Source organism: Aedes albopictus, chromosome 2, assembly GCF_035046485.1.
Source record: "Aedes albopictus strain Foshan chromosome 2, AalbF5, whole genome shotgun sequence".
Classification (NCBI taxonomy): Eukaryota; Metazoa; Arthropoda; class Insecta; order Diptera; family Culicidae; genus Aedes; species Aedes albopictus.
In genome coordinates this window covers 128,144,642-128,157,465 of record NC_085137.1, presented here as the reverse complement: position 1 = coordinate 128,157,465, position 12,824 = coordinate 128,144,642, and the positions used below count along the sequence as shown (strand labels likewise).

At 44.6% G+C, this 12,824-nt stretch overlaps 1 protein-coding gene across 17 annotated transcripts in view; it reads right to left on the bottom strand.

Moving 5' to 3' along the window:
* LOC109417728 (vascular endothelial growth factor receptor 1) overlaps positions 1 to 12,824 on the bottom strand; it is a 176,812-nt gene that overhangs the window by 5,073 nt on the left and 158,915 nt on the right. For 12 of the 17 annotated variants that reach the window (XM_062850372.1, XM_062850373.1, XM_062850371.1 and 9 more), the window contains 4 exons: positions 10,493 to 10,650; positions 5,584 to 6,073; positions 5,346 to 5,521; positions 5,032 to 5,088 (listed from right to left, as the gene is read on the bottom strand). In XM_062850372.1, coding sequence (XP_062706356.1) covers positions 5,032 to 5,088; positions 5,346 to 5,521; positions 5,584 to 6,073; positions 10,493 to 10,650 — 881 coding nt within the window. Of the gene's footprint in view, positions 1 to 5,031; positions 5,089 to 5,345; positions 5,522 to 5,583; positions 6,074 to 10,492; positions 10,651 to 11,146; positions 11,836 to 12,824 lie in introns of those variants that run through there. The other 5 variants (XM_062850376.1, XM_062850379.1, XM_062850380.1 and 2 more) reach the window with 3 other exon arrangements.

Below are 12,824 nucleotides of genomic sequence, written 5' to 3'. Positions count from 1 at the left end.
CTGAACCATAACAAGAGTAGACTACCAAAGCTGTTAGTAGTCGCCGAACAGCTCGATCCACATTCTGATTGAACTTGAACCAGCGACCGATTACGACAGATAACGAATTCTTCAGTACACTGAACCAGGCTGATACACCAGTGCATCGCCTTTGCGTGCTGAGCTCTTTCCGTTTCGCTCGCAGCTGCTTCGCAAGGAATCCTTGTTAGTTTCTTTTCCTCCCATTATTATTATGCTCAAATTTAAGGGCCGTTTGCATTTCAGAAGGAATTTATCAGCCTATTTTGATGCATGGGAAATTCCTTGACTGAATCGCTCAAGAATCCGCTTTTTCCTCGATCGCAGTACGCAGTTGCGAAGAAATGGCAGTTCAAATGGCAGTAACCGTAGAAAGTTTCTGCGAGGAATCGCTCAAGAAATTTCTTGAGCGATTCCTTTTGAACTCGAAACTGGACTTTAGGTGGTAAACACACATTACTGAAGGCCTACTGAGATTGACAGACTTAGACTATCGAGCACACGACTGTCCAGTGTAAAAACCTGGACGAGATTACCGATAGCGAGAAGCTCAGGCAGAACTTAGTCTCCCGGAGAAAGAAGCGCCAGCAGGAAGAACGAGATCGCGAAGCGATGGAAGAGCTTTACCGCGCTAAGGACACACGGAAGTTCTTCGAGAAGCTGAACCGCTCGCGCAGAGGCTATGCGCCACAAGCTGGCATGTGTCGAAACAAGCACGGGAATGTTCTCACGAGCGAGGGTGAGGTGATCGTTAGGTGGCGGTAGCATTACGATGAGCACCTCAATGGCGACGTTGCAAGCACTGAAGGTGGCGTTGTAGCAGATCTAGGAGTACGTGCGCTGGACGAAAGATTTCCAGCTCCAAGATATTGAGGAGGAGGTTGGCCTGTTGAAAAACAACAAAGCCGCTGGAGCAGATCAACTACCAAGCGAGCTTTTAAAATAAGGTGGAGAGCGTAGGTGAGAGCACTACACTGAGTCATTAACAAGATTTGGGAGGAGGAAGTGCTACCGGAGGAATGAATGGGAGGTGTCGTTTGTCCCATCTATAAAAAGGGCGACAAGTTGGATTGCGGGAACTATCGCGCGATCACACCACTGCCGTCTATCACCGATTGCAAGAGAGTTCGTGGCGTAATATCAGGTTGGATTCTTGGGTGAACTCGCTACAACGGATTAGATGTTCGCAATCCGCCAGGTGTTGCAGAAATGCCGCGAATACAATGTGCCCACACATCACTTGTTCATCGATTTCAAATCGGCGTATGATACAATCGATCGAGACCAGCTATGGTAGATTATGCACGAATACGGATTCCCGGATAAACTGATACGATTGATCAAGGTGACGATGGATCGAGGATGTGCGTAGATCGAGTATCACGGACCCTCTCGAGTCCCTTCGAATCTCGCAGAGGGGAACGGCAAGGTTATAGCCTTTCGTGCTTGCTGTTTAACATTGCTTATTGGAGTTCTGTTTAACATTGCAATAAGGAGTGGAACGATTTTTACGAATTTCGTTCAGCTACTTGGTGATGATAATGATATTTATAGCTCGGAAATATGAGACGGTGGCGGAAACGTATATCCGACTAAAGAATTAATTCAGGCGAATCGGATTAGTCATTAATGTGTCGAAGACAAAGTACATGATGGCAAAGGGCTCCAGGGAAGAATCACCGCGCCCGCAATTCCGAATTTCTATCGACGGTGATGAAATCGAGGCGGTTGAAGAATTCGTCTACTTGGGCTCACTGGTGACCGCCGACAATGACACTAGCAGAGAAATTCAGAGACGCATTGTGGCAGGAAATCGAGCTTACTTTGGACTCCGCAGAACACTACGATCGAACAAAATTCGTTGTCACACAAAGTTAACTATCTACAAATCGCTGATTAGACCGGTAGTCCTCTATGGGACGAAGCATGGACTCTACGTGCAGAGGACCAACGCGTTCTTGGAGTTTTCGAACGGAAGGTGTTGCGTACCATCTACGGCGTAGTGCAGAAGACGGGACTTGGAGAAGGCGAATGAACCACGAACTGCATCAGCTGAGAGAACCAACCATCGCTCAGGATGTCGGATATCAACCCGATTAAAATGGTTCTCGAGAATCATCCGACCGGTACAAGAAGACCTGGTGCGCAGCGAGCTAGGTGGGTCGATCAAGTGGAGGACCATTTGCGGACCCTTCGCAGAGTGCGGAACTGGAGGCACATAGCCATGGACCGAGTAGAATGGAGACGACTCCTATGGACAGCAGAGGACACTCAGGCCTTAGTCTAACCGGTAAGGTAAGGTAAGGTAAGAACCTCGCAGTTGATCTTAACCAACAGCGCGAGATAGATAGATGTGCTTGCGAAAAGGCCCGGCAGGCGCTCAGATGATCGCTGAAGACGTGCTTCAAGTGCTTAGAGCCACAAGTCATGGGTAGAAGTAAACAGTAAACAGAAGTAAACTCTGCAGTAAGTGCGGAGTAGAGGGCCACATCGCCAGGGAGTGCAACTCGGCAACAAAATGCATGATTTGCACGGCGCACTGGGGCCATACGAAAGGTGAGCCCGAATGCCCGTGGAAGATAAAACAGCCGACAATAATGGAGGTCACAAAGTTGAACCTAAACCACTGTGAAAGTAGAGTAGCGATGATCTGTATAGCTGGTCGGTTTCCAGTTCAAGAGAAATGCCTATTGCATGACGAACGAGGGCTTAGCAAAAGCGATGGTCAACGGGGTGTACTAATGCAATTGCCGTCCAGGTGCCGCTAGACCAGTTCTTGTATATGCTGGATTTGCTATCCAGTGTACTGGTGAGATTGAGTCCCGTGGTCATTTGTGGAGACTTCAACGTCTGGGCGGTTGAATAAGGTAGCCGGTTGACCAAAACAAGAGGCTGGGTTTCCAAATCTAAGGCCAGGCTGAACGCGGATGTCGCGAACGTAAGCGACATAGTATCTAAAGTAGGAACGGTGCGGAGTTCATCATCGTTGTAATATTTTGAAGTCCGGGTCTGAACACTAATTCAGAATGGAGGATAGATGACGGGTACGCACACAGTGATCTTCCGCCGATTCGGTACAAGGTTGAATACGCAGGAAGACGGCCACAGTCAAAACCCATCACGGATAGCTGACCTCCGGCTTTGTCGCCGACCTGTCATGCGACGATCTAGTCGGGACCCTGAGTCGCACATTCGACGCTGCAATGGTAAGACGATCCCTACCCAGGAGTGGGGGCCGACCAGTGTATTGGTGATGTACAGAAATCGCAGGACTCCGAGTATCCTGCCTAAGAGCTATTAGAAGGATGCAAAAGAACTACACTGAACAAAGAGATTGAAGTTCATTTGCGGACGTGCTTCGCTAATCTCTGTTAGGCAACCAACATGAATCCCTGAGGTGATGCCTACTTGCTTGTCATGACCAAAACAAAGGGTTCGTCGGCAACCCCGTAACGCTCCCCCTAAATGGTGCAGAAGATCATGAACACATTACATTGTTCCCACGCCACGAAACACGACCATGGGCTCCCGTCCACTGTGGCCTAACCGGCCAAGTCAAGATGCCCCGTTGACAAATGAGGAACTCACCGTACTAATACACCGTACCGTCCTAGCAGAGGTCATTCAAGGTGAACATGGCACCGGGTCCAGATGGTATTCCGACAGTAACCATTAAGGCGGCCATCGAAACTCGCCCAGACATGTTTAGAATGGCTATGCAGATGTGCCTCGAGAGGTAGAAAACGCAAAAGTTGACTCTACTGCCCAAACAGATGCATTTAAGGGGACCTCAGAGACGTATCAGGGGTCTTATGGGGTTCTAAAGGGCTCCAGTGTGTCTCAAGAGCGCTTCAGGGACGTTGCATAGGTCTCAGGGGTATGTAATGGGACTCTGGGGAGTTTTATGGGGTCTCAGTGGTGTTTCAGAGGACCCGTGGTGTTTCAGTTGGCGCCTCGTGGTCTCAGGGATAATTCAGGGAGTTTCAGGGACGTTTCAAGGTGTCGCAGGTAGTTCCAGGGGATCTCATGGGGTTTCAGGGGGTTCCACCCAGGGAGTTTCAGAGGTCAGGAATGTATAAAAGGGTCACAGTGGCATTTCATGGAACCCAGAGGGTTTCAGCGGGTCTCACGTGTGAGTACAAAATAAGCTTAGGTTAAAATACAAAAAATGTAACAAGCGGTCTATTTGTGATTGACGACAATAAATAAATAAATGAAATAAAAACTTTAAAAAAGGGTCTCACGGGGTTTAAGGAGGGTTCATACTACTGAAACGCTCCTAAAATCTACGAAACCTTTTTGAAAAAGCCCTAAACGCCGTAAAACTCCTGAGACCCCATCAGAAAAACCAACCTTGAAACGCCCTCGAAATACCTTGAAATGCTCCTAAAACCTCCAAACGCCCTTGAAATCCCTAATAACCAAAATTTGCCCGAAATCCCTTGGAACGTCTTTAAATGGCTCCAAAAACTCCCTGAAATGACCATGAAAACTCCTTAAAGCGCTCCTGAAATGCTTACATAGGTCACCTGTTTAGTGGGCTCTAACCACCGAAACAGGCAGTCCGGAGTGTTATTCTTAGTCAATTCATACAACCTCCATCGATACTCAATAGCTATTTAGGTTTATCGAGAAAAAATAAGTTAATATTGATGATCATCTTCAACACCGTCCCCGTGCATAGGGGTCGTTCATGAACCACGTAGACTTTTTGGGGGGAGAGGGGGGGGGTCTGGCCGAAGTCTCCGCTCCATACAATTTTTGTATGGACAAAAATCTACGAGGGGGGAGGGGGGTCTGAGATGACCACATTTTGGTCTACGTGGTTTATGAACAGCCCCATAGAGATAGAGACATCTGGTTATAGTAAAACAATCAAAAGAGAATAACAGTCATCTGAATCTTGCATCTTCCTCGGCCGTCCTGATGGACACACAGAACTCAGCGAACGACACACACACAGACATATCACCACCGACTGCAACAACAAATCCTGCCATAGTCCCAACTTACCGTACGCATCACTATTTCGTCCTCTTGGGGCCAAGCAACTAACCGCGAGACCTTTGGCTAACCACAAATTTTCATTGCCAAACCGAAAAAATAAGGTCAAAAATAGGCACACCAAACTTGACGTTAGATTCTCACACACACAGAGATTTAGGTAGTAGATAGGAGTTCAAAACCTCCCGCTTGGACATCAGCGATCGATAAGCGAGTGCATCCTCTCACGTTACCGTTCCCAGCTTTGAGTGGATTTTCCTTTCTTGTATCGGAGCAACATCCAATCAAGAGGTCAACGGAAAACCCCGACACCCTATACTTACATAGTGCTTGACATGTTCCTTGTTCAGCGACTGCGAGCAGTTCTTCCAGGGGTTCCCCGTGCAAGGGATGAAGGCAAACCGCATCGTTGGCTGTGGGTAGGCAATGGCCGTGCACACAAACGTGACCCTCTCGCCGGGTCGGGCGTGGATCGGGCTGATCGATACCAGGGGTTTTTCTGAAATCAGGTCAGGTTTATGATCGGGTTTGAATTACTTAAGTGGACTTGAAGTCACTCACCCCTAACGTAGACCTTCATGGAGAAGGTCGCGTTGGTTTTCTCGTTCGTCGCGTGCAGCGTGTACGTTCCCGTATCGAAGATGGTGGATTTCTTGATGGTAAGCGTATTCTTCGCATTGGTTTCCGATATACTGTACCGCTCGCCGACTTCCAGCGGTTCCGGGCTATCGTCGCGGGTCCAGTAGAACAGCGGCTTGAGGACGGCCTTGTAGCTGATGACTATTTTGATGTCTCGCCGGCTGGTAACGTTGATGAAGTCCAGCTTGTTCTCTTCGTACAGCTCGATGAAATCGATGTTCGCCTCGTCGAAGACGGTGACTTTCGCCGATTTGTGATTGGTGTGCGAGTTGTGGTCGGCCACATCGCACTGGTAGGAGCCGCTATCGCTTGGTAGCGCGTTTTGGATCGTGAGATCTGATCGTCCCAGCAGGTAGTCGGTACGGTTCGGGTGCGCAATGACCGATATCCGACTGACGGTCATTCGGGAGTTCTGCGGAACGGAAAATAGACGTTTAGCTGAATCGTATAAAAAATAACAATGGCATCAGAACCCGTCAGAATATCATAGTGGATGGTTCACCACTAGGCTAGTTCCTACATGGCCCAAAACTGACAACGTATTGCTTCTAAAACCCTGTAGACTTTCCGAGAAATGATCAGAGAAAGATCACGAAATGATTTAACCGTTGATCTAAGTCTGGAGAAATTCCCAGTGAACTCATGGAGGAATTTCCGGACAACTCCTGGAGAAATCGACAAGGAACTCCTGAAGAAAGTTCCGCGGGACTCCTGGAGGAATTTCCTCGGAACTCCTAGAGGAATTCCCGGGGAATTCGTGGAGGAATTCCCGGGGAACTCCTGGAGGGATTCCCGGGAAACTCCAGGAGAAATTCCCTGTGGAACTCATGGAGGAATTCCCGTGTAACTCCTGGAGGAATTCTCGTGGAACTCCTGGAGGAATTCCAGGGGAAATCCTGGAGGAGTTCCCAGGGACCTTGTGAAGAAATTCCGAAGATATCCTGAAGGACTTCCCGGGAAAGTCCTGGAGGAATTCCTGGGGAACTCTTCGAGGAATTCTCGTGGAACTCCTGGTGGAATTCCTAGGGACATCTTTAAAAATCGCCGGGAATTTTTGAGAAATTTCTGAAGGAATTCTCGGTCAACTCATGAAGAAATCCCCGTTTCCCGATCCTGTAAGAATGCCCTGGCAACTCTTGGAAGAATTTCCGGGGGACTGAATGTATTTGTGGGAAACTCCTGCAGGAATGCCCGGGAATCTTCTAGAAAACTTCCGGGGAATTCCCGGAGGACCTACCGGGGAAGTCCTAGAGGAATTCCCGGGGAAGTACCAAACGAATTCTCGGGGAACTCTTGGAGATATTCCCGTTGAACTCCTGGAGAAATTCCCGTTAAATTCCTGAAGGACCTCGCGAAGGAATTTCCAGAGAAAGTCCTGGGGAATTCGTGGAGGAACTCCCGTGTAACTCCTCCTTCAGAAATTGTCAGGAATTTTTGGGGAACTTCTGACGGAATTCTCGGGCAACTCCTGGAGTAATTCCCAATTAGATCCTCGAGGAATTTCCACGGCAGCTGCTGGAGAAATTCTTGGAGGACTCTTGGAAGAATTCCGGGGGGAACTCCTGGGAGACTCTTGAAAAAATTCCCGGTGAACATATGGAGAAATCTCAGAGGAACCTCTAGAGAGGAACAAGTCTTGGTGATGCCTGCGAAGGAACTCCTATGTAAGACAAGCTCAGAACAGAAGGACTTCCTGGTGTAATTCCAGAAAATAAATTTTGTAACAATTCCAGACGAATCTTGCTGTGCAATCCTAGTAGGAGATCCTGTAAGAATCACAGAGAAATTCAAGGAAGAATTGCAATAGAACTTCTATGAGAATCCAAAATGAAATTTCTTGAGGAATCCCAAAAGGAACACTTTGAGGTAATTCAGTAGAAACACCTGGTGGAATCCCGCAATAAACTCCTGGATGAATCATCAAAGAAATTCCTCCAAAAATCTCGAAAGCCACTCATTGTGGAACCCATGCCATAACTCCTGGAGGAATCCCTGAAGTATCTTCGGTAGGAATCACAGAGGATTTTCAACAAGAATCATGAAAAGAACTCATGCTGAAATCCTGGTGGAATCTCAGAATTTATTGCTGCAGGAAATCCTGACGAAATTTGAGGAGGAATCCCAGGAGAATCTAGTGGAGAAATTCCAGAAGTAGCTCCCGTAGGAATCGCAAAAGAAACTTGTTAAAGAATCACAAAAGAATCTGCTAGAGAGGGATTTCTTGAAGTAATTCATAACTGAATTCTTTGAGGAATCTCAGGAGGAGCACCTGGTAGAACGGCAATGAAATAAAGAGAGGACTCCCCTAAGTAATCCCTTGGAGAATCTCATTGGGAGTTTTTGACGGAATCACAAAAGGCACTCATGGATGAATTCTAAAAATAACTCTTCCAAAGAGGTATTGTGGATAAATGCCAGAAGCTGCTCCTGTAGGAACCCCAGTAGGCTCACATGGAAGAATCCCAAAATAAACTTCAAGAGGAATTCCAGAAGTGTCTTCGGTAGAAATCACAGGGGAACACTAGAAAGGAATCCCAGTAGTATCTTGGGGTGGAATCCCCGTAGGAGCTCTTGTGAGAATTTTAGAAGAAATTTGCTGAAGAATCACAAAAGAACTCCTGTTGGAATTTCAGAAGAAACTCCTGGAGAAGCAATTCATCAAGTGATTCAAAATTGAACTCCTTGAGGAATTTCAGAAGGAGTCCTTGGAATAACTATAGAACACCTGAGGGAATCTCAAAATAAGCTTCTGGAAGAATCCCCTAAAAAAATCTTGGAGAATATCAGAAAGAATTCTTGACGGAATCTCAAAATGAACTCGTGGTGGAATCCCAAGGGTAACTCACGGAAAAATCCCAAATGTATATTCTGCAGTTATCCCAGTAGGAGCTTCTGTTAGAATACCAGATAAAACTTCTGAAAGAATGCCAGATAGAATTCCTGTGAGGATGTTAGAAGAAACTATTGGACGGATGCCAGATGGTTCCTGAATACATTCCAAAAGGAACTCCTGTAATAATTGCAGAGAAATTTCCTGGAAGACTCCCAGAAGAAACTTCTGGAGGAATCTCAAAAAGAATTTCTGGAAAAACTCCAAAAGAGACTTCTAGAGGGAACACACTTTAAACTTCTGGAAGAATCGCTGAAGGAAAGTAACTGTTAGACTAGCCCCTGACAGAAGTTTTCAAGGTATCCTAAAAAATCATGAGAGAATCCTAAAAGAAACGCCTTCCTTAAGAATTCCAGAAGTAAATCTTGATGAAATCTTACATGGAATTACTAGGCGAATCTCAGAAGAAACTCCTATTCTGGAATCTCAGCAGTAACTCTTGGAGTAATCTCAGGAAGAACTTCAAGAAGAATTCCTAAAAACCCTGGACTAATTTCAGAAGTAACACTACGAGAAATATCAGAAGAAATTCGAACGGAATCCCAGAGGGATTTGTCGGAGGAATTTCAGAAAGAGCTCCTGGAGGAACGCCAGAGAAAATTGATTTATGAATCGCCGGAAGGTTGTGGTATCTCGGAAGGCATTTCTTTTGGAAACTCCAGAAAAACTTCCTGACGGAATGTACTGAGGAACACTGTAAGAATTTTCTGATTTCCAGTATGAATTCGTGTTGCCATCCTGGTGATAAATCTCTTGAGTAATGTCTTTAGGAATCCCAGGTATAAATTCATTGGAAACCTTCGAAAGGAGTTTCAGTAGTGATCCCTAGAAGATTCCTTGGAAGAGAACTCCGGGATAAATCATTGCAAAAGAATTCCGGAAAACTTGTAACTCGAACAACGGATAAGGTGGCAGCGTAGAAGAGTAAGTATGCCTAAAGATAAGTCAAACAAGCGATAGTGGGCTTCCTGAATGATGTATGAGAGAAAATCGTTGCCAGTGAAACGCGAGGCGTATCAGCAGATATCACACAGGAGCTGCCACTTTTCATCAACAGTTCTCTGCGGTTCATAATTTGGTTCTCTAAACTAGATCTCGAATACCGAGATCCATCGATGATGCCGGTATCAACACATATAACGCAAACGGATGTGGATCGGCCACATACTACAGTAGGGCAAAGACAAGATCTGCAAGTAAGTGCTGGATTAAAATTCGGCAAGGCAGCAGAGGCAAACCCATGAGCTCGTGGCAATGAAGCTTATAAAAGAAATGAAGAGAGTCGATAGGAATCTGACCTGGACCTAGGTCAAGGCTGAACAGAACAGGATGAATATCTCTCGTAGGACCTGTGAACCCGCAGAGTGCTCCAGGACCCATGAGTTTTTGGAAAAAAAAATGGACGCACAAGTATCTACACATAGAGGGTACAACCTCGGGTTAATGAACCTCAAGAAGTACGTGTTGCCTATGAAACTGCTGTTGTTTGTTCAATAAAAGCTCTAGAAATTTGATATTCCATGAGTTCTTCTAGAGATAAAGCATGGCCTTCAGGGATTCCAGTACGAATTTTACCAGAGATACTTCAACGAATCGACAGCGATTTCACAGCAATTTCTCCAAACGACTCTTCGAGAATACTTTCAAGACATCCGGATGCATCCTCTTACGTATCCACCAGGGAACACTGAAGATTTCTTTAGGAAACTCTGGGCATGAAGATATAAAGGTCATTTGACATAAGTGAAATTTGGCGTATTCTAAATGCGCCCTTCTTTGTTATGTTATATGGATTGAGGTCATCATATTTAAGTGCTACCGCAATTTTCAATCTGCAAGTGGCCGCTTCTAAGTTCTTCTTTTTTCCAAAGTTTGTATAAAAACTTTGGCAAACCATTCATTTCCCACAATAAAAGCATTTTGAAACCTTCTAAAACTTACATTCACGGCCAACCGCTTGCCAGGCAGTTTCCACTTCATGTCAAACTTGACCGTATCGGCCACGTCCAGCAGGCAGGTCATCTGAATAGTATCGCCTTCTTTGAAGTGCGGTGGTCCGTTGAACTCGATTCGGGGCTTCTGGATGTACTCCGTGACAGCTATTGTTGTTATTATTGTTTTCGGTGGTAAGAAAAAGGAGGAAATTAGTAACACTTTTATTGAAACGGGATAGATCTATGAAAACAATAAACAACCGAACAAAATAAATCAACGAAACGTAATTTAATTTAGGTAAAGTTAGTAATGAGATACAGGCATAACATAAAGTAGTGCTTAAGCAGAACAAAATGGATACACACAGAAAGAAGAATGATTGTAGCTAATATATGTACAACATGCCTTAAAAACTGAGGTTAAACAACGCAATACAGAAATATTAGGAAATCTAGCCAATCTTAAATGTCTAATGAGTGACGTAGCCTTATGAAATAAATGGAGACAATTTTGAGATAATGTTACAATGAAATGCTTTTGTTTGGATGGATGAATCCCAAAAATGAAATTTTTGAACTATTTTTTATGACGTTATGTTAAGTTCTGCTAAGAATGCTTCTTCCACTGTTTGCCCACACAAGTTGTTTTCAAGATACTTACGTGGACATTGTCGACAGGAATACGCTGGACTTACCAACGCCATGAATATTAAACCGACTGTCCATGTTTTAGAAATAAACATCAATCAGATATTAATATTTTGCTCAATAAACCAAACCAACGACTACAAGTAGGTACAATCCGTACGACGCGGCGCGATATACTTAACTGACTAATAACAAATCACTCATCGTACACTCTATCAACGTTCCTTGCGTCGTATTGATGAATGAATTCCAGCATGTTTCACTACAACCATACTCAACGAGAACAGAAGAGTTCTCTGATAATCCCACATGGAATTCGTAACCGTAGGGCTTATCATCTCGCTTAAAATACTACACACAGCAGTAGTGTTCAGCATTAATCAGCTGACGTCGTTAGCTTGCACTCCACCAGAGTGAGAAGCGATAGTGGAAATAAGGGTGTCCATACAGTTTAGCCAGGCCCACCCAAGTCACGATGACAAATATATCGAAATCGGATTTGAGCGATTTTTTTTTACTAGTACGGTTATAGTACTTTGTATCATGTTTAAACTCATTTTTGAAAAGTGGAGTAAAAAATCGGAACATTACTGTAATGATTCCACCAGAAATTCATGCGGTTCTTCAAAAATTTCCTTCATGATTTTCTACCTGTAATTTCCCCACATATTTCCACGAGGAGATCCACGAAAAACTCTCTAGAGGTTTTAGAATTCATTTCGAAAGCTTCTTCGAGCCTTACTTAATTCCTTGGGCCTCCAGATAGCCTAGTGGTTAAGGAGACGGCGGGTTTGACTCGCTGTGGAACTGCTCCAGAAGAATGGAGTTAACTTCAGGAAATTTTGGAAGAAATTTCGAATATTTCCGAAAGATTTTTCGCATGAACTTTTGGAAGAATTTGGAGAGGAATGGCTGGAAAAAATCCCAAAAAACGCCCGGAAGAGTTGGAACTTTTGAAGAAGTCCTCGATTTAACTTCTATAAGACTTTGTACCGATTTTTGGAACCCTCTAAGCAGAATCCCCTTTTCGAATGAGGGTAATCAGTTTTGTACCTTTTAATTCCGCCCTCTAATGTTTATCTTTCAACAGATATGCGTATTTCTACTGTAATCTTTCTCAGTGGATAATTGACACTGAGGAAGATTACAAGTTCTAGAAGAATACCCAACGACATTTTCACAACCACCGGTGAAACTTCGGTAATAGTTAACGGTACAATTTCTAGTGAAACTTTTTATGAATTCCTTGTAGAACTCATACAGGGAAACCTGTAAGGATCGTCAGTGGAACTAAAAAAATCGTGGCTGGTGAATCTCCCAGGAGAACTCCCATCGGAACTCCTGGAGACATGCTGGAATTTCTGGAATTCTTAAATGTATTTCCAGAGGAGCCCCGAGTGCAAATCTTAGCAAAAAAAAAACATTTCGAACTGTTTGAAAAACTCCCAGTGTAAATACTGGATGAATCCGAAGGAATTCTTGGATAATGACTGAAGAGACTCCTGGAGATTTTTCCGTCTGAATTGTTTGAGTAACATTTCAGCAGTTTTAGCCGAAAACTGGAACAAAACTAACTCTGGTACCTTGGCTAACATTTGTAATGGCAGTTGCACTTCATCTGTAATTTTTGACAGCCACTTTTGTACAGATATGTTGTCACTAGTATTGGCTTATTTTAGTGTAGCTTGCAC